Below are 24764 nucleotides of genomic sequence, written 5' to 3' on the forward strand. Positions count from 1 at the left end.
TTTTTGTTAAAATAAAGCCAATAATGCAATTTTTTTGTGGTCCCCTTTATTTAGAAAAGTACCGAACATTTTTTAGTACCGGTACCAAAATATTGGTATCGTTACAACACTAATATAAATATACGCGCGCACACACACACACACACACACACACACACACACACACACACACGCGCACACACACACACACACACACGCTGTACAACAGTGTTTTTCAACTAGTGTTCCGTGAGATATTGTCTGGTGTGCCGTGGGAAATTACGCAACTTCACCTAATTGGTCCAAAAAATATTTTTTGCAAATCAATAATTATAATAATGTGCCGTTGTCTAGTGTCTGTGCTGTGTACAGCTTGGCAGGGTAACCATCTAATACTCCATATCAGTAGGTGGCAGCAGGTAGTTCATTGCTTTGTAGAAGTCGGAACGCGTCGAGGATGGTTTGTCGTGATCCCAATATGCAGAGCACAGCGGGAGACAGTGTGCAGGTAAAAAGGTATGTAACGCTTAAACCAAAAATGAACAAAAGGCAAGTCCCGCTAGGCAAAGGCACTGAAGCATAGGAATGGCTATGTAAAACAAAAGTAAAACTGAACTGGCTACAAAGTAAACAAAAACAGAATGCTGGACGACAGCAAAAACTTACAGCGTGTGGAGCAGAGACGGCGTCCACAAAGTACATCCGTACATGACATGACAATCAACAATGTCTCCACAAAGAAGGATAGTATACGCACAACTTAAATAGTCTTGATTGCGAAAACAAAGCTGGTGCGGGCAAAAGCACTCAAAGGAAGGCGTGAAGCCGCTACAGGAGAACACCAACAAAACAGGAAGGGTCACCAAAATGACAGCGCAAGACAGAAACTAAAGCACTACACACAGGAAACAACAACAAACTCAAAATAAGGCACGACAACCTGGTAGAGTTTCTCATTTTTTTACCTTTTCTGCTGGTGGTGTGCCTCTGTATTTTTTTTTTTATGAAAAAAATGTGCCTTGGCTCAAAAAAGGTTGAAAAACACTGCTGTACAATATGTGTGTGTTTGGGTCCTAATTTTTAGGAACACTAATACAAACACTCACTTGAGTGCTAAAAACGTTATGACAGACCACCTTAAAAAACAGAATGGAATTTTACATTTTCTACCGAACGAGACACCCAGAAAGTACATGACAATAATGTGGGATTTACAATATTAACTATGAACGATAAAACACTGAATATTGACAACATATGAACGTTGCTCGTCTTTTACTTCTCACACCCCTTATTGATCGACATTTACAATAAAAAGCGAAACACAACAAAACATTTATATGTGGTTTTCCTTTACAAAACAAATACAAACAATCATTATAAATCAACTAAAATGACCACAGTGCAATAAAATATCGGCACAAGCCTGCGACGAGGCCGTTTTTTGCTGCGTATACCATACTTGCCAACCTTGAGACCTCCGATTTCGGGGGGGGGGGGGGGGGGGGCGTGGTCAGGGGGGGGACTTGGGCGTGGTTGTGGGCGGGGGCGTGGTTAAGAGGGGATGTGTATATTGACAGCTAGAATTCACCAAGTCAAGTATTTCATATATATATATATATATATATATATATATATATATATATATATATGTATGTATGGGAAAAAAAATCACAAGACTATTTCATCTCTACAGGCCTGTTTCATGAGGGGGGGTACCCTCAATCGTCAGGAGATTTTAATGGGAGCATTCGCATACCATGGTTTATATAGGGCACAGAGTGGGTGGGTACAGGCTGGCCTAGGGGCGTGGTGATTGGCTCATGTGTTACCTAGGAGGCGTTTCCGTCTATGGCGGCATGCTGTGACAATTTCGCTACGCTTGTTGAGGGATGACAGGTCTGGACGGTAAATAATAAACAGTTTCTCTTTCAAGCATAGGTTGCATCTTTTATTACCACTATTGTAAGGTGTGCTGGATGCAAGAATTTGCCATGTTATTGAATATTCAACATTATTGTCTTTGAGGTCCCAAATGTGTTTGCTGAGTTCTGTGGTATTTCGCAGGTTTTTGTTCCTGAAAGAAGCCTTGTGATTGTTCCATCTGGTTTTGAATTCTCCCTCGGTTAATCCTACATATGTGTCGGATGTGTTAATGTCCTTGCGTATTACCTTAGATTGATAGACAACTGATGTTTGTAAGCACCCCCCGTTGAGAGGGCAATCAGGTTTCTTTCGACAGTTACAGCCTTTGGAGTCGCTCTGTCTGGGGGCTGACGGCTCATTTGCAATTGTTTTGTTGTGGTTTGAGATGATTTGTCGTATATTGTTCATGCAGCTATAGCTCAATTTAATGTTGTTCTTGTTGAATACTTTTCTTAGGGTGTTGTCTTTGGGAAAGTGTTTGTCAATCAGATTGAGGAATTTGTGTCCAATGTTAGTTGAGACGTTTTTGCTGTATGGGGGGTTGTACCAGATGATGTCGTTTCGTTTTCTGTTCTTTTTTGGCTGGTATATATAAATATATATATATATATATATATATGGGGGTGGGGGGCGTGGTCGGGGGTGGGACCGGGGCGTGGTTGTGGGCGGGGGCGTGGTTAAGAGGGGAGGTGTATATTGACATACATACATACATATACATATATATATATATATATATATATATATATACGGCGTGGCGCAGTGGTAGAGTGGCCGTGCGCAACCCGAGGGTCCCTGGTTCAATCCCCACCTAGTACCAACCTCGTCATGTCCGTTGTGTCCTGAGCAAGACACTTCACCCTTGCTCCTGATGGGTGCTGGTTAGCGCCTTGCATGGCAGCTCCCTCCATCAGTGTGTGAATGTGTGTGTGAATGGGTAAATGTGGAAGTAGTGTCAAAGCGCTTTGAGTACCTTGAAGGTAGAAAAGCGCTATACAAGTACAACCCATTTATCATTTATTTATATATATATATATATATATATATATATATATATATATACATCCTGAAAATATGCAAACAAAACTGTGTTTAGATAATTGATACTTCAAACTTGCATAAATAAATCTTAAGTATATAATATAACTTGGCTTCTGAGAGCATCAAAATGTAATGAATAAAATGCTAAAGTTGTTGATAAACAACTAATTATTTTAATAATTAAATATGGTCATTTTAAATGAATTATTATGATCATTTAAAATTAATTATTTCATATATGTTTATTTTAATGTATAATTCTATGGCTGGATGTAATAAGGAGTCAGAAAAAATACAAATAAAAACACAATTAATTTTGATGTTTTTAGCAAAATATAGTAAAAATGTATTTAGTTTTTTTTTGTAATTAATAAATATATTTATTTTTGGGTAAGGTAAACATAATAATACAATGTGTCTCTAGTCTGAATGATTTAGTTCTTGTCACCCTGTTGTCCTCCTGTCATAAAAAAAAAGGCTGTCCCCACTCAGGTCCGCATGGAGCTGGAGGGGGCGTGGCCTCCAGCTCCGGCTGAAAATCGGGAGATTCTCGGGAGAATATTTGTCCCGGGAGGTTTTCGGGAGAGGCGCTGAATTTCGGGAGTCTCCCGGAAACTTCGGGAGGGTTGGCAAGTATGGCGTATACCAGAGGTGTGGACTCGAGTCACATGACTTGGACTCGAGTCAGACTCGAGTCATGAATTTGATGACTTTAGACTCGACTTGACAAAATGTAAAAAGACTTGCAACTCGACTTAGACTTTAACATCAATGACTTGTGACTTCACTTGGACTTGAGCCTTTTGAATTGACATAACTTGACATGACTTGCTACTTTCCCCCAAACCCAAAGATGAAAAAGTTATTCGGGAGCGCTCCGTATTTTTCATTGTGTACTTGTCTATCAGCGTTGCGTGTGTCAGCTGGTGTGCTCTCAGTACAACAGCCAATCAAATTAGATCTACTTTGTTTTCATCACACAGCATTCATCCAATCAAATTGCAGGACAACCAACGAAGAAGACATGTCCAAACCACACGCCAGTGAACAAAAAATGATACCTAAAATAATTTTGTTTGGGTATAAAAATTACGAGGTGGTCAACACAAAACGGTTTGCAGTATGCAACACATGCGGTTCGAAAATTACTGATGGAGAGGCAACAACTTCCAACTTCGTCCGGCATTTGAAGTTGCACAAAGAAGGGTAAGTTTTGAATGTAAGATAACGTTTATTGGCTAAGTAACGTGACTTTTATTTGCTGTGTAGTTAAATCAGTGAGGCTGTAAACTCACTGCTAACGTTATAACGTTATTGCAAACACGGGAATCTGTTGCCGTTCACTACCTTATTCATACTTTTTGTTCAGTGATTTTTTTCAAGCAGGGTTACGTTAGTCAATATATCACACGTAACGTTAGACGGCGGTCAGCAGCACCGCGTATTTTAGCCACCTAAAAAAAGACAAAAATAGTAAAATAAAGGTCAGTTAAAATGTATACTATATTATGAATATGTGTACCGTTTTAGCTAGCTTTCTGACATACTGTTGGTTGTTTACCTCAGTAATCCCCAACCACCGGGCCACGGCCCGGTACTGGTCCGTGGATCGATTGGTATCAGGCCGCACAAGAAATAATTTTTTTTTCTTTTCTTTTTTTAATTAAATCAACATAAAAAACACAAGATACACTTACAAGTAGTGCACCAACCCAAAACAACTCTCTCCCCCCTTTTGTTCTGGGCATTGAACATGAAGACTCTTCCTTCACTGTTCCGAGTGGCCATGAGAGTCTTGGCAGTGCCTGCCTCCAGTGCTCCAGTGGAGCGAGTTTTCAGCCATGGTGGCATCATACTACGCCCCCATCGTGCACAAATGACTGACAGACTCTTGGCTAATTTGGTCTTTTGCAAATGCAATGCAGCATAGGGCCCTGACATATAAAAAGTACAACTTTTTTGTTATGTTCACGTATATGTCATGTTTTTTCAATGTTAACACGTTTGTACAAATAAGTACATTTGCACTTTATTTTTCAATGTGTTTGTTCTGTAAAGGAATGAGTTAATGTTTAAAATGACTGGTTAATAGTGCTATTATAAAGTGCAATGTCAGCACAATTTTCTTTCCTGCACTTGTTTTAATAAATAAATACAGCGTTTGAAAAGCATACACAATCTGTGTTAATATATTAGTCTGTGGTTAAAAGGACATGAAAGGACTCGAAACTCAAAATGCAGGACTTAGGACTTGACTTGAGACTTTCCAGTCTTGACTTTGGACTTGACTCGGGGCTTGCCTGTCTTGACTCGGGACTTGACTCGGACTTGAGGGCAAAGACTTGAGACTTACTTGTGACTTGCAAAACTTGGTCCCACCTCTGGTAAATAGCACCACAACAATAATTCTAAATTGGAAATTGGGTCTAGCAGGCATGTTGTGACTCCAATGCCACAAACAAGGGCATGATATTGAGCTAGCAGGTAGCTTGTGAACTTGATGCCAAACAGCCAATTAAACGCCAATAAAACAGACAGAACGAGTTGCAATACAGTCTTAAGCACATAGCAAGTGATATTAAAGTGTATATAAAGTAACTCACTCTGTATTGACGCTCACTGCCAATTAAACAAGTCATGGATGTTGACAGCAACTATCAGAGCTTGTTGATGCAATGTTGCGTTCACTGCCCCCTCCAGTGTCGTAAAAATGAACTACATACAAACAAGCACCCCAATGACACGAAAAGAAAACAAGCGTGACAGAGACTTTTGTACAATTTTAGTTCAGTGTTATTTTCACCAAGTACCACCTCATAAAATCGCTGTTTTATTTGATGTTTTTAGCTACATTGCATTGGTAACGTTTACTTACAGTATGTAGCTTTGAACAATTAGACAGAGGTGGGACCAAGTCATTGTTTTGCAAGTCACAAGTAAGTCTCAAGTCTTTGCCCTCAAGTCCGAGTCAAGTCCCGAGTCAAGACAGGCAAGCCCCGAGTCAAGTCCAAAGTCAACACTGGAAAGTCTCAAGTCAAGTCCTAAGTCCTGCATTTTGAGTTTCGAGTCCTTTCAAGTCCTTTTAACCACAGACTAATATATTAACACAGATTGTGTATGCTTTTCAAACGCTGTATTTATTTATTAAAACAAGTGCATTTTAAATTGCAGGAAAGAAAATTGTGCTGACATTGCACTTTATAATAGCACTATTAACCAGTCATTTTAAACATTAACTCATTCCTTTACAGAACAAACACATTGAAAAATAAAGTGCAAATGTACTTATTTGTACAAAAGTGTTAACATTGAAAAAACATGACATATACGTGAACATAACAAAAAAGTTGTACTTTTTATATGTCAGGGCCCTATGCTGCATTGCATTTGCAAAAGACCAAAGTAGCCAAGAGTCTGTCAGTCATTTGTGCACGATGGGGGCGTAGTATGATGCCACCATGGCTGAAAACTCGCTCCACTGGAGCACTGGAGGCAGGCACTGCCAAGACTCTCATGGCCACTCGGAACAGTGAAGGAAGAGTCTTCATGTTCAATGCCCAGAACAAAAGGGGGAGAGAGTTGTTTTGGGTTGGTGCACTACTTGTAAGTGTATCTTGTGTTTTTTATGTTGATTTAATTAAAAAAAGAAAAGAAAAAAAAAATATTTCTTGTGCGGCCCGATACCAATCGATCCACGGACCAGTACCGGGCCGCGGCCCGGTGGTTGGGGATTACTGAGGTAAACAACCAACAGTATGTCAGAAAGCTAGCTAAAACGGTACACATATTCATAATATAGTATACATTTTAACTGACCTTTATTTTACTATTTTTGTCTTTTTTTAGGTGGCTAAAATACGCGGTGCTGCTGACCGCCGTCTAACGTTACGTGTGATATATTGACTAACGTAACCCTGCTTGAATAAAATCACTGAACAAAAAGTATGAATAAGGTAGTGAACTGCAACAGATTCCCGTGTTTGCAATAACGTTATAACGTTAGCAGTGAGTTTACAGCCTCACTGATTTAACTACACAGCAAATAAAAGTCACGTTACTTAGCCAATAAACGTTATCTTACATTCAAAACTTACCGTTCTTTGTGCAACTTCAAATGCCGGACGAAGTTGGAAGTTGTTGCCTCTCCATCAGTAATTTTCGAACCGCATGTGTTGCATACTGCAAACCGTTTTGTGTTGACCACCTCGTAATGTTTATACCCAAACAAAATTATTTTAGGTATCATTTTTTGTTCACTGGCGTGTGGTTTGGACATGTCTTCTTCGTTGGTTGTCCTGCAATTTGATTGGATGAATGCTGTGTGATGAAAACAAAGTAGATCTAATTTGATTGGCTGTTGTACTGAGAGCACACCAGCTGACACACGCAACGCTGATAGACAAGTACACAATGAAAAATACGGAGCGCTCCCGAATAACTTTTTCATCTTTGGGTTTTGGGGAAAGTAGCAAGTCATGTCAAGTCATGTCAATTCAAAAGGCTCAAGTCCAAGTGAAGTCACAAGTCATTGATGTTAAAGTCTAAGTCGAGTTGCAAGTCTTTTTACATTTTGTCAAGTCGAGTCTAAAGTCATCAAATTCATGACTCGAGTCTGACTCGAGTCCAAGTCATGTGACTCGAGTCCACACCTCTGCAATTAGAAGTTTGGATGTTCTTTTACTCACAATAGTGGTTGTATTAAATGTTCTCTGTTGTTTAAGAACAGTCAGGGCAAAGTCATTCACTAGTTTCCTAAAACTAACATTGTTTGCCAGTAGATGTTGCCAACAACCAGGTACTGTATTTTTATAAGGAGAAAAACAAACACTGAATTGACAATTGGCCAAAAACAAACAGAGCAATGCATTGTGGGTACAAGGTGACAGCCATTTTGCATTCTGGGGGAAAAACATCTCTTAAAAATGGCAATGTATTCACGTTTAAAAACGTTGTACTCTCCACAACTACGAGAAGTTGTAGTACTTTTACCCGAGTGAAGCAGGGAACTTGTTACTGGCGGCCCGGCTCAGCGTGTAGAGTGGTCATCTTGAAATGTGTCCCTTGTTGCTAATTAGGTAGCGACTTAAGCCAGCATTGTTTGGTAAGACGCCGCCGGTTCATTGTTTTCTGTACTCTGTCTCCCTTATTCCTCCATACTTTTACGGGTTAGGTTAAATAGTTATAGCTACAATTACCAAGACAGAAGCGTATTATAAAGTATCAAGTAACAAAAGGGTCCGCATCATGATCTTAAGTTGAAGAAGCTTCACCAAAAAAACAAATACCACTCCGTTTAAACTCAAAGACAGCATAGGTCCATTCTAGATGGGTAATAATAAACAGGTTAAACCATTGTTCTCTTTTTGACTCGTTTCACATGATCAAACCTTTTCTAACATGACACACTACTAAATAATAAAAGTATGTTTGTTTACTGCTGATATTGTATCGCAGGGGTGCAAGGGACTGGCAAATCAAAGGATGTGTGGGACATTTTTGGACATTTTTTACCGTCAAAACCAGTGCAATATATAGATTTTTATTTTTAAAAAACACACTAGAAAATGCAATTTCGGTAAACATTTTGCGTGAATGCTGAAGAGCCAAAACTGAACTGAAATGCTAACAGTTAGCACACTGGCCAGATAGCGTCAAGTATCAAAAAATATAAGCAAAATGAGCTAAGAAAGCTAGCATGCTAACAGTAAAATGCTACAAAAAAGAAGCATGTTATAGTTAGCATTCATGAAACACTGAAATATATGACATTGAGCTTTATACCTGTTAAATTAGCTTTAAAACGTCAGCATGCTAATGTTAGCCTGCTAAAATGCTAACCGTGAAACGTGTCAAGTACCAAAATATATTACTCTGTGGTTTGTACCTGAAAAATGTGTTTAAAATGCTCGCATGCTAACTTTACTATGCGTCAAGTACCAAATGATGACTGAGGCGTATACCTACAGAATGAGCTAACATTAGCATGCTAACAGGTATCATTCGTTAAGTAAGAAAATATTTGACGCTGAGGTTTATACCTGCAAAATGAGCTAAAAAAAAAAAAAAAAAGGCTAGCACACGATTTTGCTGAGAGCCGTTAATGAACCCCGGGCCAAACTTTGGACACCCCTCCAATGTCCTCCAATGCTACAGTAACTCGTACACTCCTACAGTACCTAGTACCCTTCTACAGTAACTACTACACTGCTACAGTAACTCGTGTGGAATCAGAAATTAACAAGTTGTATGGGGACACTTCTACAGTAACTCATACACTGCTACATTAACTAGTACACTGCTACAGTAACTACTACACTGCTACAGTAACTACTACATTGTTACAGTAACTCATACACTGCTACACTAACTACTACATTGTTACAGTAACTCATACACTGCTACACTAACTACTACATTGTTGCAGTAACTCATACACTGCTACAGTAACTAGTACACTGTTACAGTAACTTCTACTACACTGCTACAGTAACTACTACACTGCTACAGTAACTAGTACATTGCTACAGTGGCTAGTACACTGCTACAGTAACTACTACAGTGCTACAGTAACTTGTACACTGCCACAATAACTAGTACACTGCTACAGTAACTAGAACACTGCTACAGAAACTACTTCACCGCTACAGTAACTATTACACCGCGACAGTAACTAGTACACTGCTACAGTAACCACTACACTGCTACAGTAATTACTACACTGCTACAGTAACTCATTCACTCCTACAGTACCTAGAACCCTTCTACAGTAACTACTACACTGCTACAGTAATTAGTACACTCCTAAAGTAACTAGTACACTGCTACAGTATCTAGTACACCGCTACAGTAACTAGTACACTGCTACAGTATCTAGTACACCGCTACAGTAACTAGTACACTGCTACAGTAACTATTACACTCCTACAGTACCTACTAAACTGCTACTGTAACCACTACAGTAACTATTACACTCCTATGGTAACTACTAAACCACTACAGTAACTAGTACACTCCTACAGTAACTAGTACAGTGCTACAGTAACTAGTACACTGATACAGTAACTAGTCCACTCCTACAGTAACTAGTATACTGCTATAGTAACCACTACAGTGCTACAGTAACTAGTACACTTCTAAAGTAACTAGTACACTCCTACAGTAACTACTAAACTGCTACTGTAACCACTACAGTGCTGCAGTAACTAGTACACTACTACAGTAACTAATACACTGCTGCAGTAATTACTACACTGCTACAGTAACTAGGACACCGCGACAGTAACCAGGACACTGCTACAGTAACTACTACACTGCTACAGTAACTCGTACACTCCTACAGTACCTAGTACCCTTCTACAGTAACTACTACACTGCTACAGTAACTAGTACATTGCTACAGTGGCTAGTACACTGCTACAGTAACTACTACAGTGCTACAGTAACTTGTACACTGCCACAATAACTAGTACACTGCTACAGTAACTAGAACACTGCTACAGAAACTACTTCACCGCTACAGTAACTATTACACCGCGACAGTAACTAGTACACTGCTACAGTAACCACTACACTGCTACAGTAATTACTACACTGCTACAGTAACTCATTCACTCCTACAGTACCTAGAACCCTTCTACAGTAACTACTACACTGCTACAGTAATTAGTACACTCCTAAAGTAACTAGTACACTGCTACAGTATCTAGTACACCGCTACAGTAACTAGTACACTGCTACAGTATCTAGTACACCGCTACAGTAACTAGTACACTGCTACAGTAACTATTACACTCCTACAGTACCTACTAAACTGCTACTGTAACCACTACAGTAACTATTACACTCCTATGGTAACTACTAAACCACTACAGTAACTAGTACACTCCTACAGTAACTAGTACAGTGCTACAGTAACTAGTACACTGATACAGTAACTAGTCCACTCCTACAGTAACTAGTATACTGCTATAGTAACCACTACAGTGCTACAGTAACTAGTACACTTCTAAAGTAACTAGTACACTCCTACAGTAACTACTAAACTGCTACTGTAACCACTACAGTGCTGCAGTAACTAGTACACTACTACAGTAACTAATACACTGCTGCAGTAATTACTACACTGCTACAGTAACTAGGACACCGCGACAGTAACCAGGACACTGCTACAGTAACTACTACACTGCTACAGTAACTCGTACACTCCTACAGTACCTAGTACACTTCTACAGTAACTACTACACTGCTACATTAACTCGTACACTCCTACAGTAACTACTACACTGCTACAGTAACTAGTACACTCCTAAAGTAACTAGTACACTGCTACAGTATCTAGTTCACCGCTACAGTAACTAGTACACTGCCACAGTAACTATTACACTCCTACAGTAACTACTAAACTGCTACTGTAACCACTACAGCAACTATTACACTTCTACGGTAACTACTAAACTGCTACCGTAACCAATACAGCAACTATTACACTTCTACAGTAACTACTAAACTGCTACTGTAACCACTACAGTAACTAGTACACTCCTACAGTAACTAGTACAGTGCTACAGTAACTAGTACACTGATACAGTAACTAGTACACTCCGACAGTAACTAGTATACTGCTATAGTAACAACTAAGGTGCTACAGTAACTAGTACACTTCTAAAGTAACCAGTACACTCCTACAGTAACTACTAAACTGCTACTGTAACCACTACAGTGCTGCAGTAACTAGTACACTACTACAGTAACTAATACACTGCTGCAGTAATTACTACACTGCTACAGTAACTAGGACACCGCGACAGTAACCAGGACACTGCTACAGTAACTACTACACTGCTACAGTAACTCGTACACTCCTACAGTACCTAGTACCCTTCTACAGTAACTACTACACTGCTACAGTAACTAGTACATTGCTACAGTGGCTAGTACACTGCTACAGTAACTACTACAGTGCTACAGTAACTTGTACACTGCCACAATAACTAGTACACTGCTACAGTAACTAGAACACTGCTACAGAAACTACTTCACCGCTACAGTAACTATTACACCGCGACAGTAACTAGTACACTGCTACAGTAACCACTACACTGCTACAGTAATTACTACACTGCTACAGTAACTCATTCACTCCTACAGTACCTAGAACCCTTCTACAGTAACTATTACACTCCTACAGTAACTACTAAACTGCTACTGTAACCACTACAGCAACTATTACACTTCTACAGTAACTACTAAACTGCTACCGTAACCAATACAGCAACTATTACACTTCTACAGTAACTACTAAACTGCTACTGTAACCACTACAGTAACTAGTACACTCCTACAGTACCTAGTACCCTTCTACAGTAACTACTACACTGATACAGTAACTAGTACACTCCTAAAGTAACTATTACACTGCTACAGTATCTAGTTCACCGCTACAGTAACTAGTACACTGCTACAGTAACTATTACACTCCTACAGTAACTACTAAACTGCTACTGTAACCACTACAGTAACTAGTACACTCCTACAGTAACTAGTACAGTGCTACAGTAACTAGTACACTGATAGAGTAACTAGTACACTCTTACAGCAACTACTAAACTGCTACTGTAACCACTACAGTGCTGCAGTAACTAGTACACTCCTACAGTAACTACTAAACTGCTACTGTAACCACTACAGTGCTGCAGTAACTAGTACACTACTACAGTAACTAATACACTGCTGCAGTAATTACTACACTGCTACAGTAACTAGGACACCGCGACAGTAACAAGGACACTGCTACAGTAACTACTACACTGCTACAGTAACTCGTACACTCCTACAGTACCTAGTACCCTTCTACAGTAACTACTACACTGCTACAGTAACTCGTACACTCCTACAGTACCTAGTACCCTTCTACAGTAACTACTACACTGCTACAGTAACTAGTACACTTCTAAAGTAACTAGTACACTGTTACAGTAACTTCTACTACACTGCTACAGTAACTAGTACATTGCTACAGTGGCTAGTACACTGCTACAGTAACTACTACAGTGCTACAGTAACTTGTACACTGCCACAATAACTAGTACACAGCTACAGTAACTAGAACACTGCTACAGAAACTACTTCACTGCTACAGTAACTATTACACCGCGACAGTAACTAGTACACTGCTACAGTAACCACCACACTGCTACAGTAATTACTACACTGCTACAGTAACTCATTCACTCCTACAGTACCTAGAACCCTTCTACAGTAACTACTACACTGCTACAGTAACTAGTACACTCCTAAAGTAACTAGTACACTGCTACAGTATCTAGTACACCACTACAGTAACTAGTACACTGCTACAGTAACTATTACACTCCTACAGTAACTACTAAACTGCTACTGTAACCACGACAGCAACTATTGCACTTCTACAGTAACTACTAAACTGCTACTGTAACCAATACAGCAACTATTACACTTCTACAGTAACTACTAAACTGCTACTGTAATCACTACAGTAACTAGTACACTCCTACAGTAACTAGTACAGTGCTACAGTAACTAGTACACTCCTACAGTAACTAGTATACTGCTATAGTAACCACTACAGTGCTACAGTTACTAGTACACTTCTAAAGTAACTAGTACACTCCTACAGTAACTACTAAACTGCTACTGTAACCACTACAGTGCTGCAATAACTAGTACACTCATACAGTAACTAATACACTGCTGCAGTAATTACTACACTGCTACAGTAACTAGGACACCGCGACAGTAACCTGGACACTGCTACAGTAACTACTACACTGCTACAGTAACTTGTACACTCCTACAGTACCTAGTACCCTTCTACAGTAACTACTACACTGTTACAGTAACTCGTACACTCCTACAGTACCTACTACCCTTCTACAGTAACTACTACACTGCTACAGTAACTAGTACACTGCTACAATATCTAGTTCACCGCTACAGTAACTAGTACACTGCTACAGTAACTATTAAACTCCTACAGTAACTACTAAACTGCTACTGTAACCACTACAGCAACTATTACACTTCTACAGTAACTACTAAACTGCTACTGGAACCACTACAGCAACTATTACACTTCTACAGTAACTACTAAACTGCTACTGTAACCAATACATCAACTATTACACTTCTACAGTAACTATTAAACTGCTACTGTAACCACTACAGTAACTAGTACACTCCTACAGTAACTAGTACAGTGCTACAGTAACTAGTACACTGCTACTGTAACTAATACACTCATACAGTAACTAGTACACTGCTAATATAACCACTACAGTGCTACAGTAACTAGTACACTTCTAAAGTAACTAGTACACTTCCTACTGTAACTACTGAACTGCTACTGTAAGCACTACAGTGCTACAGTAACTCGTACACTCCTACAGTAACTAATACACTGCTGCAGTAACTACTACACTGCTACAGTAACTATTACACCACTAGAGGAACTACTACACTGCTAAAGTAACTAGTACACCACTACAGTAACAGGTACACCGCTACACTAAAGAGTACACTCCTACAGTACCTAGTACACTTCTACAGTAACTGCTAAACTGCTACAGTAACTATAACACTGCTACAGTAACTAGTATACTGCTACAGTAATTAGTACACCGCTACAGTATCCACTACACTGCAACAGTAACTAGTACACTGCTACAGTAACTAGGACACCGCTACAGTAACTAGGACACCGCTACAGTACCTACTACACTGTTACAGTAACTAGTACACTGCTACAGTAACATACCTGCCAACTTTTGAAATCAGAAAAACCTAGTAGCCAGGGTTCAAGGGCCGCAAAAATGATATGGTAACTTTATGATAAGTTTACTTGAAGTGGCATAAAACACTGAAAGTGATTGTTCCTATAACCCCTTTGTTTCAAATGTTTGTTCCACTTGTGGCAGTCGGGCACCAGCATACCGTCTTTGACAACTTGAAGTGGGATAAAACACTGAAAGTGATTGTTCCTATAACCCCTTTGTTTTAAATGTTTTATGCCACTTCAAGTTGTCAAAGACGTGCTGTGAAATACAGCCGACAGGATTGCGCACCAAACACGAAGCAAGGCCAAAGCGTATGCATGGTGCAGGAGAACAAAGGACTTCTTTCATTTAAGGTTTGCGATAAACCATCAAACTCATTCGTTAAAAGGACTCTATAGTAATATAAAGTGAGTTTTTCTGGACATTATCATGCAAGAAAAGTTTATTTTTGGGACCGCGATCACCGCGTAATGATTTTTAAAGGTTGCATTACAAACATTTAACTGTCCCATGTGATCAGCCAGTGCGATTGGAAGTCCATGCTCAATTATTGCCTCCGTAAATAAAACTTCGGCATTTATCACATCCAAAGAATCTGTTTGGGCGACGAAAAACGTTGAAAGTTTTCCACTTGTATCGCTAGCAACGGCATTAGACTTGTGTTTTTTTGTCCCAACGTGGTCTTTTACATCGCTAATTCCTCCGTGTCCGATCGAAAAATCTTGTCTGCACAAGGTGCAATTCGCGTAGTTTTCACCCTTTTTTTTTTAAATTAATGAAAAACCGTATTTTTTATCACTGCAACCGTAACCCGGAATAGGTTGATGAAAACCGTACTAATTACGGGAAAACCGGAGTAGTTGGCAGGTATGCAGTAATTAGAACACCGCTACAGTATCCACTACACTGCAACAGTAACTAGGACACCACTACAGTAACTACTACACTGTTCCAGTAACCAGGGGTGTGGACTCGAGTCACATGACTTGGACTCGAGTCAGACTCGAGTCATGAATTTGATGACTTTAGACTCGACTTGACAAAATGTAAAAAGACTTGCAACTCGACTTAGACTTTAACATCAATGACTTGTGACTTCACTTGGACTTGAGCCTTTTGATTTGACATGACTTGACATGACTTGCTACTTTCCCCAAAACCCAAAGATGAAAAAGTTATTCGGGAGCGCTCCGTATTTTTCATTGTGTACTTGTCTATCAGCGTTGCGTGTGTCAGCTGGTGTGCTCTCAGTACAACAGCCAATCAAATTAGATCTACTTTGTTTTCATCACACAGCATTCATCCAATCAAATTGCAGGACAACCAACGAAGAAGACATGTCCAAACCACACGCCAGTGAACAAAAAATGATACCTAAAATAATTTTGTTTGGGTATAAAAATTACGAGGTGGTCAACACAAAACGGCTTGCAGTATGCAACACATGCGGTTCGAAAATTACTGATGGAGAGGCAACAACTTCCAACTTCGTCCGGCATTTGAAGTTGCACAAAGAACGGTAAGTTTTGAATGTAAGATAACGTTTATTGGCTAAGTAACGTGACTTTTATTTGCTGTGTAGTTAAATCAGTGAGGCTGTAAACTCACTGCTAACGTTATAACGTTATTGCAAACACGGGAATCTGTTGCAGTTCACTACCTTATTCATACTTTTTGTTCAGTGATTTTTTTTAAGCAGGGTTACGTTAGTCAACATATCACACGTAACGTTAGACGGCAGTCAGCAGCACCAAGTATTTTAGCCACCTAAAAAAAGACAAAAATAGTCAAATAAAGGTCAGTTAAAATGTATACTATATTATGAATATGTGTACCGTTTTAGCTAGCTTTCTGACATACTGTTGGTTGTTTACCTCAGTGGTCCCCAACCACCGGGCTGCGGCCCGGTACTGGTCCGTAGATCGATTGGTATCGGGCCGCACAAGAAATAATTTTTTTTTCTTTTCTTTTTTTAATTAAATCAACATAAAAAACACAAGATACACTTACAAGTAGTGCACCAACCCAAAACAACTCTCTCCCCCCTTTTGTTCTGGGCATTGAACATGAAGACTCTTCCTTCACTGTTCCGAGTGGCCATGAGAGTCTTGGCAGTGCCTGCCTCCAGTGCTCCAGTGGAGCGAGTTTTCAGCCATGGTGGCATCATACTACGCCCCCATCGTGCACAAATGACTGACAGACTCTTGGCTAATTTGGTCTTTTGCAAATGCAATGCAGCATAGGGCCCTGACATATAAAAAGTACAACTTTTTTGTTATGTTCACGTATATGTCATGTTTTTTCAACGTTAACACTTTTGTACAAATAAGTACATTTGCACTTTATTTTTCAATGTGTTTGTTCTGTAAAGGAATGAGTTAATGTTTAAAATGACTGGTTAATAGTGCTATTATAAAGTGCAATGTCAGCACAATTTTCTTTCCAGCAATTTAAAATGCACTTGTTTTAATAAATAAATACAGCGTTTGAAAAGCATACACAATCTGTGTTAATATATTAGTCTGTGGTTAAAAGGACTTGAAAGGACTCGAAACTCAAAAGGCAGGACTTAGGACTTGACTTGAGACTTTCCAGTCTTGACTTTGGACTTGACTCGGGGCTTGCCTGTCTTGACTCGGGACTTGACTCGGACTTGAGGGCAAAGACTTGAGACTTACTTGTGACTTGCAAAACAATGACTTGGTCCCACCTCTGCTAATTCCTCCGTGTCCGATCGAAAAATCTTGTCTGCACAAGGTGCAATTCGCGTAGTTTTCACCCTTTTTTTTTTTTTTAATTAATGAAAAACCGTATTTTTTATCACTGCAACCGTAACCCGGAATAGGTTGATGAAAACCGTACTAATTACGGGAAAACCGGAGTAGTTGGCAGGTATGCAGTAATTAGTACACCCAGGGCCGGCCCGTGGCATAGGCCGTATAGGCAAATGCTAAGGGCGCCGTCCATCAGGGGGCGCCACGCCAGTGCCACAAATGTTGGAGAGAAAAAAAGAAAAAGAAAAAAGTTGGTACTATTATTTCTAAATACAAAAAATAATCCCACGTCAATTAAAATGCAAAGTAAAGCCTATTTAATAGAAATATTATTTGTTACAACATTACGTTGTTTACATTGTTATTGCCTTCTGGTTAGCTAATGTTTGCCCTGCAGGTAATAGTCACTTTTCCACCCCTTTATATATTAGGTATAGTTGCCGATGTGGGGGGGCGCCACCTAAAATCTTGCCTAGGGCGCCAGATTGGTTAGGGCCGGGCCTGAGTACACCGCTACAGTATCCACTACACTGCAACAGTAACTAGGACACCACTACAGTAACTACTACACTGTTCCAGTAACTAGTACACTGCTACAGTAACTAGTACACTTCTAAAGTAACTAGTACATTCCTACAGTAACTGCTAAACTGCTACAGTAACTTACAGTAACTAGTACACTGCTAGACTAATTAGTACACTCTTTTTGCGGTGTGGGTAGTTCCCGATGATCAGCGAGTTCGGCGAGGACAGCAACTCCTACTGTTCCTTCGAGAGCAAGGAGACGGCGCTGCTGCACTCGGAGAACGACAGCCTGCAGCAGAGAATCAACATGCTGACACACGAGGTGAGAGCACGCAACACCACCAGGGGGCGATAGAGGGACATCATGCTGGGAAATAGAGAGGCACTCTGTGGGGACCATAAGCCCCGCCCCCAGGTTTCATGTCTTCAAGAGAAGCTCCTGTACAGAGGTGGCTAGAGGAGCCAGAAATTGTACTCAAGTAAGAGTACTGTTACTTTAGAGATTTATTACTCAAGTAAAAGTAAGGAGTAGTCACCCAAATATTTACTTGAGTAAAAGTAAAAAAGTATGTTGCATTAAAACTACTCTTAGAAGTACAATTGATCCCAAAAGTTACTCAAGTAGATGTAACGGAGTAAATGTAGCTCGTTACTACCCACCTCTGCTCCTGTGTACTTGGTTCTAGCAATGAGGCCGTGCGGCAAACAGCAAAGCATCATGGGAGTTTAATGTTGAATACAAAGATGTCCTACATGGACTTCTTACACGTCCCAATACTTTCATCACACTTCTTTGTCTCCTTCTCTCCTTCTTTCCTTCCTTCTTTCTCTCATTCTTTCTTTCCTTCTTTTTTTCTTTCCTTCCTTCCATCTTTCTTTCTTTCCTTTTTCCTTCTTTCTTTTCTCCCATCTTTCCTTCTATCCCTTCTTTTCACCATTCTTTCCTTCCTTCCTTCTTTCTTCCCGTCTTTCTTTCCTTCCTTCTTTCCGTCTATTTCTTTCCTTCCTTCCTTCCTTCGACTCCTTCTTTCCTTCCTTCCTTCTCTCTTTCCTTTTCCCTTCTTTCTTTTCTTCCATCTTTCCTTCTATCCCTTCTTTTCACCATTCTTTCCTTCCTTCCTTCTTTCTTCCCATCTTTCTTTACTTCCTTCTTTCCGTCTCTTTCTTTCCTTATTTCTTTCCTACCTTCTTTCCTTCTTTCTTTCTTTCTTTCTTTCTTTCTTTCTTTTCTTCCGTCTTTCCTTCCATCCCTTCTTTCCGCCATTCTTTCCTTCCTTCTTTTCTTTTTTTCTTTGTTCCTTCTTTCTTTCTTTATCCTTCCTTCTTTTCTTCCATCCTTCCTTATTTTTGTCTTTCTTTCTTTCCTTCCTTCTATTCTTTCTTTATTTCTTTCTTTCTGTCTTTGTTCCTTCTTTCTTTCTTTATCCTTCCTGCTTTTCTTCCATCCTTCTTTCTTTCTTTCCTTCCTTCCTTCCGTCTTTATTTCTTTCTTTCCTTCCTTCTATTCCTTCTTTCCGTCTTTCTTTCCTTTTTTCTTTCATTATTTTTTCCCTTCTTTTATTTCTTCTTTCCTTCCTTCTTTTTTCCTTCCTTCCTTTCTTTCTTTTCTTCCTTTTTCTTTCCTTCTTTTCCTTCTTTCTTTCCTTCTACTCTTCTTTTTCTTCTTTCTATCTTTCTTCCCTTCTTTTCTGTCGGTCTTTCTTTCTTTTTCCTTTCTCCCTTTCTTCTTTCCTTCTATTCCTTCTTTTGTCGTTCCTTCCATTCTCTTCTTTCCTTCCTTTCTCTTCTTTTATTCCTTCTTTTGCTGATTATTTTTTCTTTCTTTCCTTTCTTCTTTTCCTTCTTTCTTTCTTTTATGTTTTTCCTTATTTTTTATTTTCTTTTTTTCTGTTTCCTTCTTTTCTTCTTGTCTTCCTTCTTTCCTTCTTCTTCCCTTCCTTTCCTAATTTCGTTCTTCCTCATTTCCTTTTGTCACCTTCTTTTCCTTAATTTCTTCATTTTTTAATTTCCTTCTTACCTTTTTTCTCCTTTCCTCCCTTCTTTCCTTCTTTCTTTTGTATTTCTTTTATTCATTCCTTCCTTCACTTCTTCTTTTCTTCTTTCGTCCCTTCTTTCCTTCCTTTCTTTATTCCTTTTTTCTTTCTCTATTTTCTTCCTATCTTCCTTACTACTTTTCTTCTTCTTTCTTTCTTTCTTCTATTCTTCCTTCCCTCCCTCCCTCCCTCCATCCTCCCCTCTTGAGTTGTGGGGACAAGGTGCAGCGAAGAAGGTTTGATGTCCTTCTTGTCTCTCAGCTGCAGAAGAGGAAGGAGCGAGAGGAGCAACTGGAAGATGTCATCCAGGCCTATGAGAAGATCCACATGGAGAAAGGAAACCTCCAGAGGGACCTGGACAAGATGGTGCCACGACACACACACACACACACACACACACACACACACACACACACATACACACTTCGTTTTTGACCATATGACCCATTGACCTGTGTGTTTGTGCGTGCGTGCGTGTGTGTGTGTGTGTGTGTGTGTGTGTGTGTGTGCGTGTGTGTGTGTGTGTGTGTGTGTGTGCGTGTGTGTGTGTGTGTGTGTGTGTGTCCTCAGTCGGGCCTGGTGGAGAAGCACGTGGAGCGCATCCTTGGCTTGGAGTCTGCACTCAGGCAGCGAGACAATTCTCTACACAAACTCAACATGCACCTGCACAGCAAAGACATGCAGTACTTGCAGCTGCACGCTGGTGCTGATGCACACAGTGAGTTTACTAGCAACACCACACACACACACACACACACACACACACACACACACGCACGCACACACACAAGAAGGACAGACACTACACAAACACATCACAAACACACACACAACCACTACACAAACACACAAACCCACACGAACACACACAAACACTGCACAAACACCCATGCACACAAATACATGCAAACACTGCACACACAGAAAACACTACATAAACACACACAAAGACTACATAAACCCAAACAAACACCACACAAACACACACAAAGACTACACGAACACACACAAACACCACACAAACACACAAACCCACACAAACCCCCTTAAACACACACAAACACTGCACAAACACCCAAGCACACAAATACACGCAAACACTGCACACACACTTACACACACAAAACACTACACAAATACACACAGACACTACATAAACACACACAACGACTACATAAACCCAAACAAACACCACACAAACACACACAAAGACTACACAAACACACACAAACACCACACAAACACTCACAAACACTACACAAACACACACAAACACCGCACAAACACCCAAGCACACAAATACACGCAAACACTGCACACACACTTACACACACAAAACACTACACTAATACACTACATAAACACACACAAAGACTACATAAACCCAAACAAACACCACACAAACACACACAAAGACTACACAAACACCACACAAACACTCACAAACACTACACAAACCCCCACAAAAACTGCACAAACACCCAAGCACACAAATACACGCAAACACTGCACACAGACTTACACACACAAAACACCACACAAACACACACAAAGACTACACAATAACCACACAAACATTACACAAACACTGCACAAACACCCAAGCACACAAATACACGCAAACACTGCACACACACTTACACACACAAAACACTACACGGATACACACAGACACTACATAAACACACACAAAGACTACATAAACCAAAACAAACACCACACAAACACACACAAAGACTACACGAACACACACAAACACCACGCAAACACACAAACCCACACAAACCCCCTTAAACACACACAAACACTGCACAAACACCCAAGCACACAAATACACGCAAACACTGCACACACACTTACACACACAAAACACTACACAAATACACACAGACACTACATAAACACACACAACGACTACATAAACCCAAACAAACACCACACAAACACACACAAAGACTACACAAACACACACAAACACCACACAAACACCGCACAAACACCCAAGCACACAAATACACGCAAACACTGCACACACACAAAACACTACACTAATACACTACATAAACACACACAAAGACTACATAAACCCAAACAAACACCACACAAACACACACAAAGACTACACAAACACCACACAAACACTCACAAACACTACACAAACCCCCACAAAAACTGCACAAACACCCAAGCACACAAATACACGCAAACACTGCACACAGACTTACACACACAAAACACCACACAAACACACACAAAGACTACACAATAACCACACAAACACTCACAAACATTACACAAACACTGCACAAACACCCAAGCACACAAATACACGCAAACACTGCACACACACTTACACACACAAAACACTACACGGATACACACAGACACTACATAAACACACACAAAGACTACATAAACCAAAACAAACACCACACAAACACACACAAAGGCTACACGAACACACACAAACACTGCACAAACACCCATGCACACAAATACATGCAAACACTGCACACACAGAAAACACTACATAAACACACACAAAGACTACATAAACCCAAACAAACACCACACAAACGCACACAAAGACTACACGAACACACACAAACACCACACAAACACACAAACCCACACAAACCCCCTTAAACACACACAAACACTGCACAAACACCCAAGGACACAAATACACGCAAACACTGCACACACACTTACACACACAAAACACTACACAAATACACACAGACACTACATAAACACACACAACGACTACATAAACCCAAACAAACACCACACAAACACACACAAAGACTACACAAACACCACACAAACACTCACAAACACTACACAAACCCTCACAAACACACACAAACACCGCACAAACACCCAAGCACACAAATACACGCAAACACTGCACACACACTTACACACACAAAACAGTACACTAATACACTACATAAACACACACAAAGACTACATAAACCCAAACAAACACCACACAAACACACACAAAGACTACACAAACACCACACAAACACTCACAAACACTACACAAACCCCCACAAAAACTGCACAAACACCCAAGCACACAAATACACGCAAACACTGCACACACACTTACACACACAAAACACTACACGGATACACACAGACACTACATAAACACACACAAAGACTACATAAACCAAAACAAACACCACACAAACACACACAAAGGCTACACGAACACACACAAACACTGCACAAACACCCACGCACACAAATACATGCAAACACTGCACACACAGAAAACACTACATAAACACACACAAAGACTACATAAACCCAAACAAACACCACACAAACACACACAAAGACTACACGAACACACACAAACACCACACAAACACACAAACCCACACAAACCCCCTTAAACACACACAAACACTGCACAAACACCCAAGCACACAAATACACGCAAACACTGCACACACACTTACACACATAAAACACTACACAAATACACACAGACACTACATAAACACACACAACGACTACATAAACCCAAACAAACACCACACAAACACACACAAAGACTACACAAACACACACAAACACCACACAAACACTCACAAACACTACACAAACACACACAAACACCGCACAAACACCCAAGCACACAAATACACGCAAACACTGCACACACACTTACACACACAAAACACTACACTAATACACTACATAAACACACACAAAGACTACATAAACCCAAACAAACACCACACAAACACACACAAAGACTACACAAACACCACACAAACACTCACAAACACTACACAAACCCCCACAAAAACTGCACAAACACCCAAGCACACAAATACACGCAAACACTGCACACAGACTTACACACACAAAACACCACACAAACACACACAAAGACTACACAATAACCACACAAACACTCACAAACATTACACAAACACTGCACAAACACCCAAGCACACAAATACACGCAAACACTGCACACACACTTACACACACAAAACACTACACGGATACACACAGACACTACATAAACACACACAAAGACTACATAAACCAAAACAAACACCACACAAACACACACAAAGGCTACACGAACACACACAAACACTGCACAAACACCCATGCACACAAATACATGCAAACACTGCACACACAGAAAACACTACATAAACACACACAAAGACTACATAAACCCAAACAAACACCACACAAACACACACAAAGACTACACGAACACACACAAACACCACACAAACACACAAACCCACACAAACCCCCTTAAACACACACAAACACTGCACAAACACCCAAGCACACAAATACACGCAAACACCGCACACACACTTACACACACAAAACACTACACAAATACACATATATATATATATATATTTTTTAGCTAATTTTGTCGGTATACATCCGAGTCATATTTTGGTACTTGATACATGCTAACGTTACCATGCTTGCATCTTAAACACATTTTTCAAGTACACACCTCAGAGTAATATATTTTGGTACTTTTATGCATGCTAACGCTAGCAGGCTAACATTTTAAGCCCATTTTTCAGGTACACACCTCAGGGTAATATATTTTGGTACTTGTTACATCTTACAGTTATGGAATTTTAGCATTCTAATATTACCATAATAGCTCG

General features: G+C 40.0%; 1 protein-coding gene across 1 annotated transcript in view; it reads left to right on the forward strand.

Annotated features, from left to right (window-relative positions):
- LOC133577895 (TANK-binding kinase 1-binding protein 1-like) overlaps window positions 1–24764 on the forward strand; it is a 224191-nt gene that overhangs the window by 128529 nt on the left and 70898 nt on the right. Inside the window, exons 3-5 of the mRNA XM_061932009.1 lie at window positions 18252–18377; window positions 20350–20454; window positions 20659–20806. Coding sequence (XP_061787993.1) covers window positions 18252–18377; window positions 20350–20454; window positions 20659–20806 — 379 coding nt within the window. The remainder of the gene's footprint in view (window positions 1–18251; window positions 18378–20349; window positions 20455–20658; window positions 20807–24764) is intronic.

Source organism: Nerophis lumbriciformis, linkage group LG39 (genome assembly GCF_033978685.3).
Source record: "Nerophis lumbriciformis linkage group LG39, RoL_Nlum_v2.1, whole genome shotgun sequence".
Lineage (NCBI taxonomy): Eukaryota > Metazoa > Chordata > Actinopteri > Syngnathiformes > Syngnathidae > Nerophis > Nerophis lumbriciformis.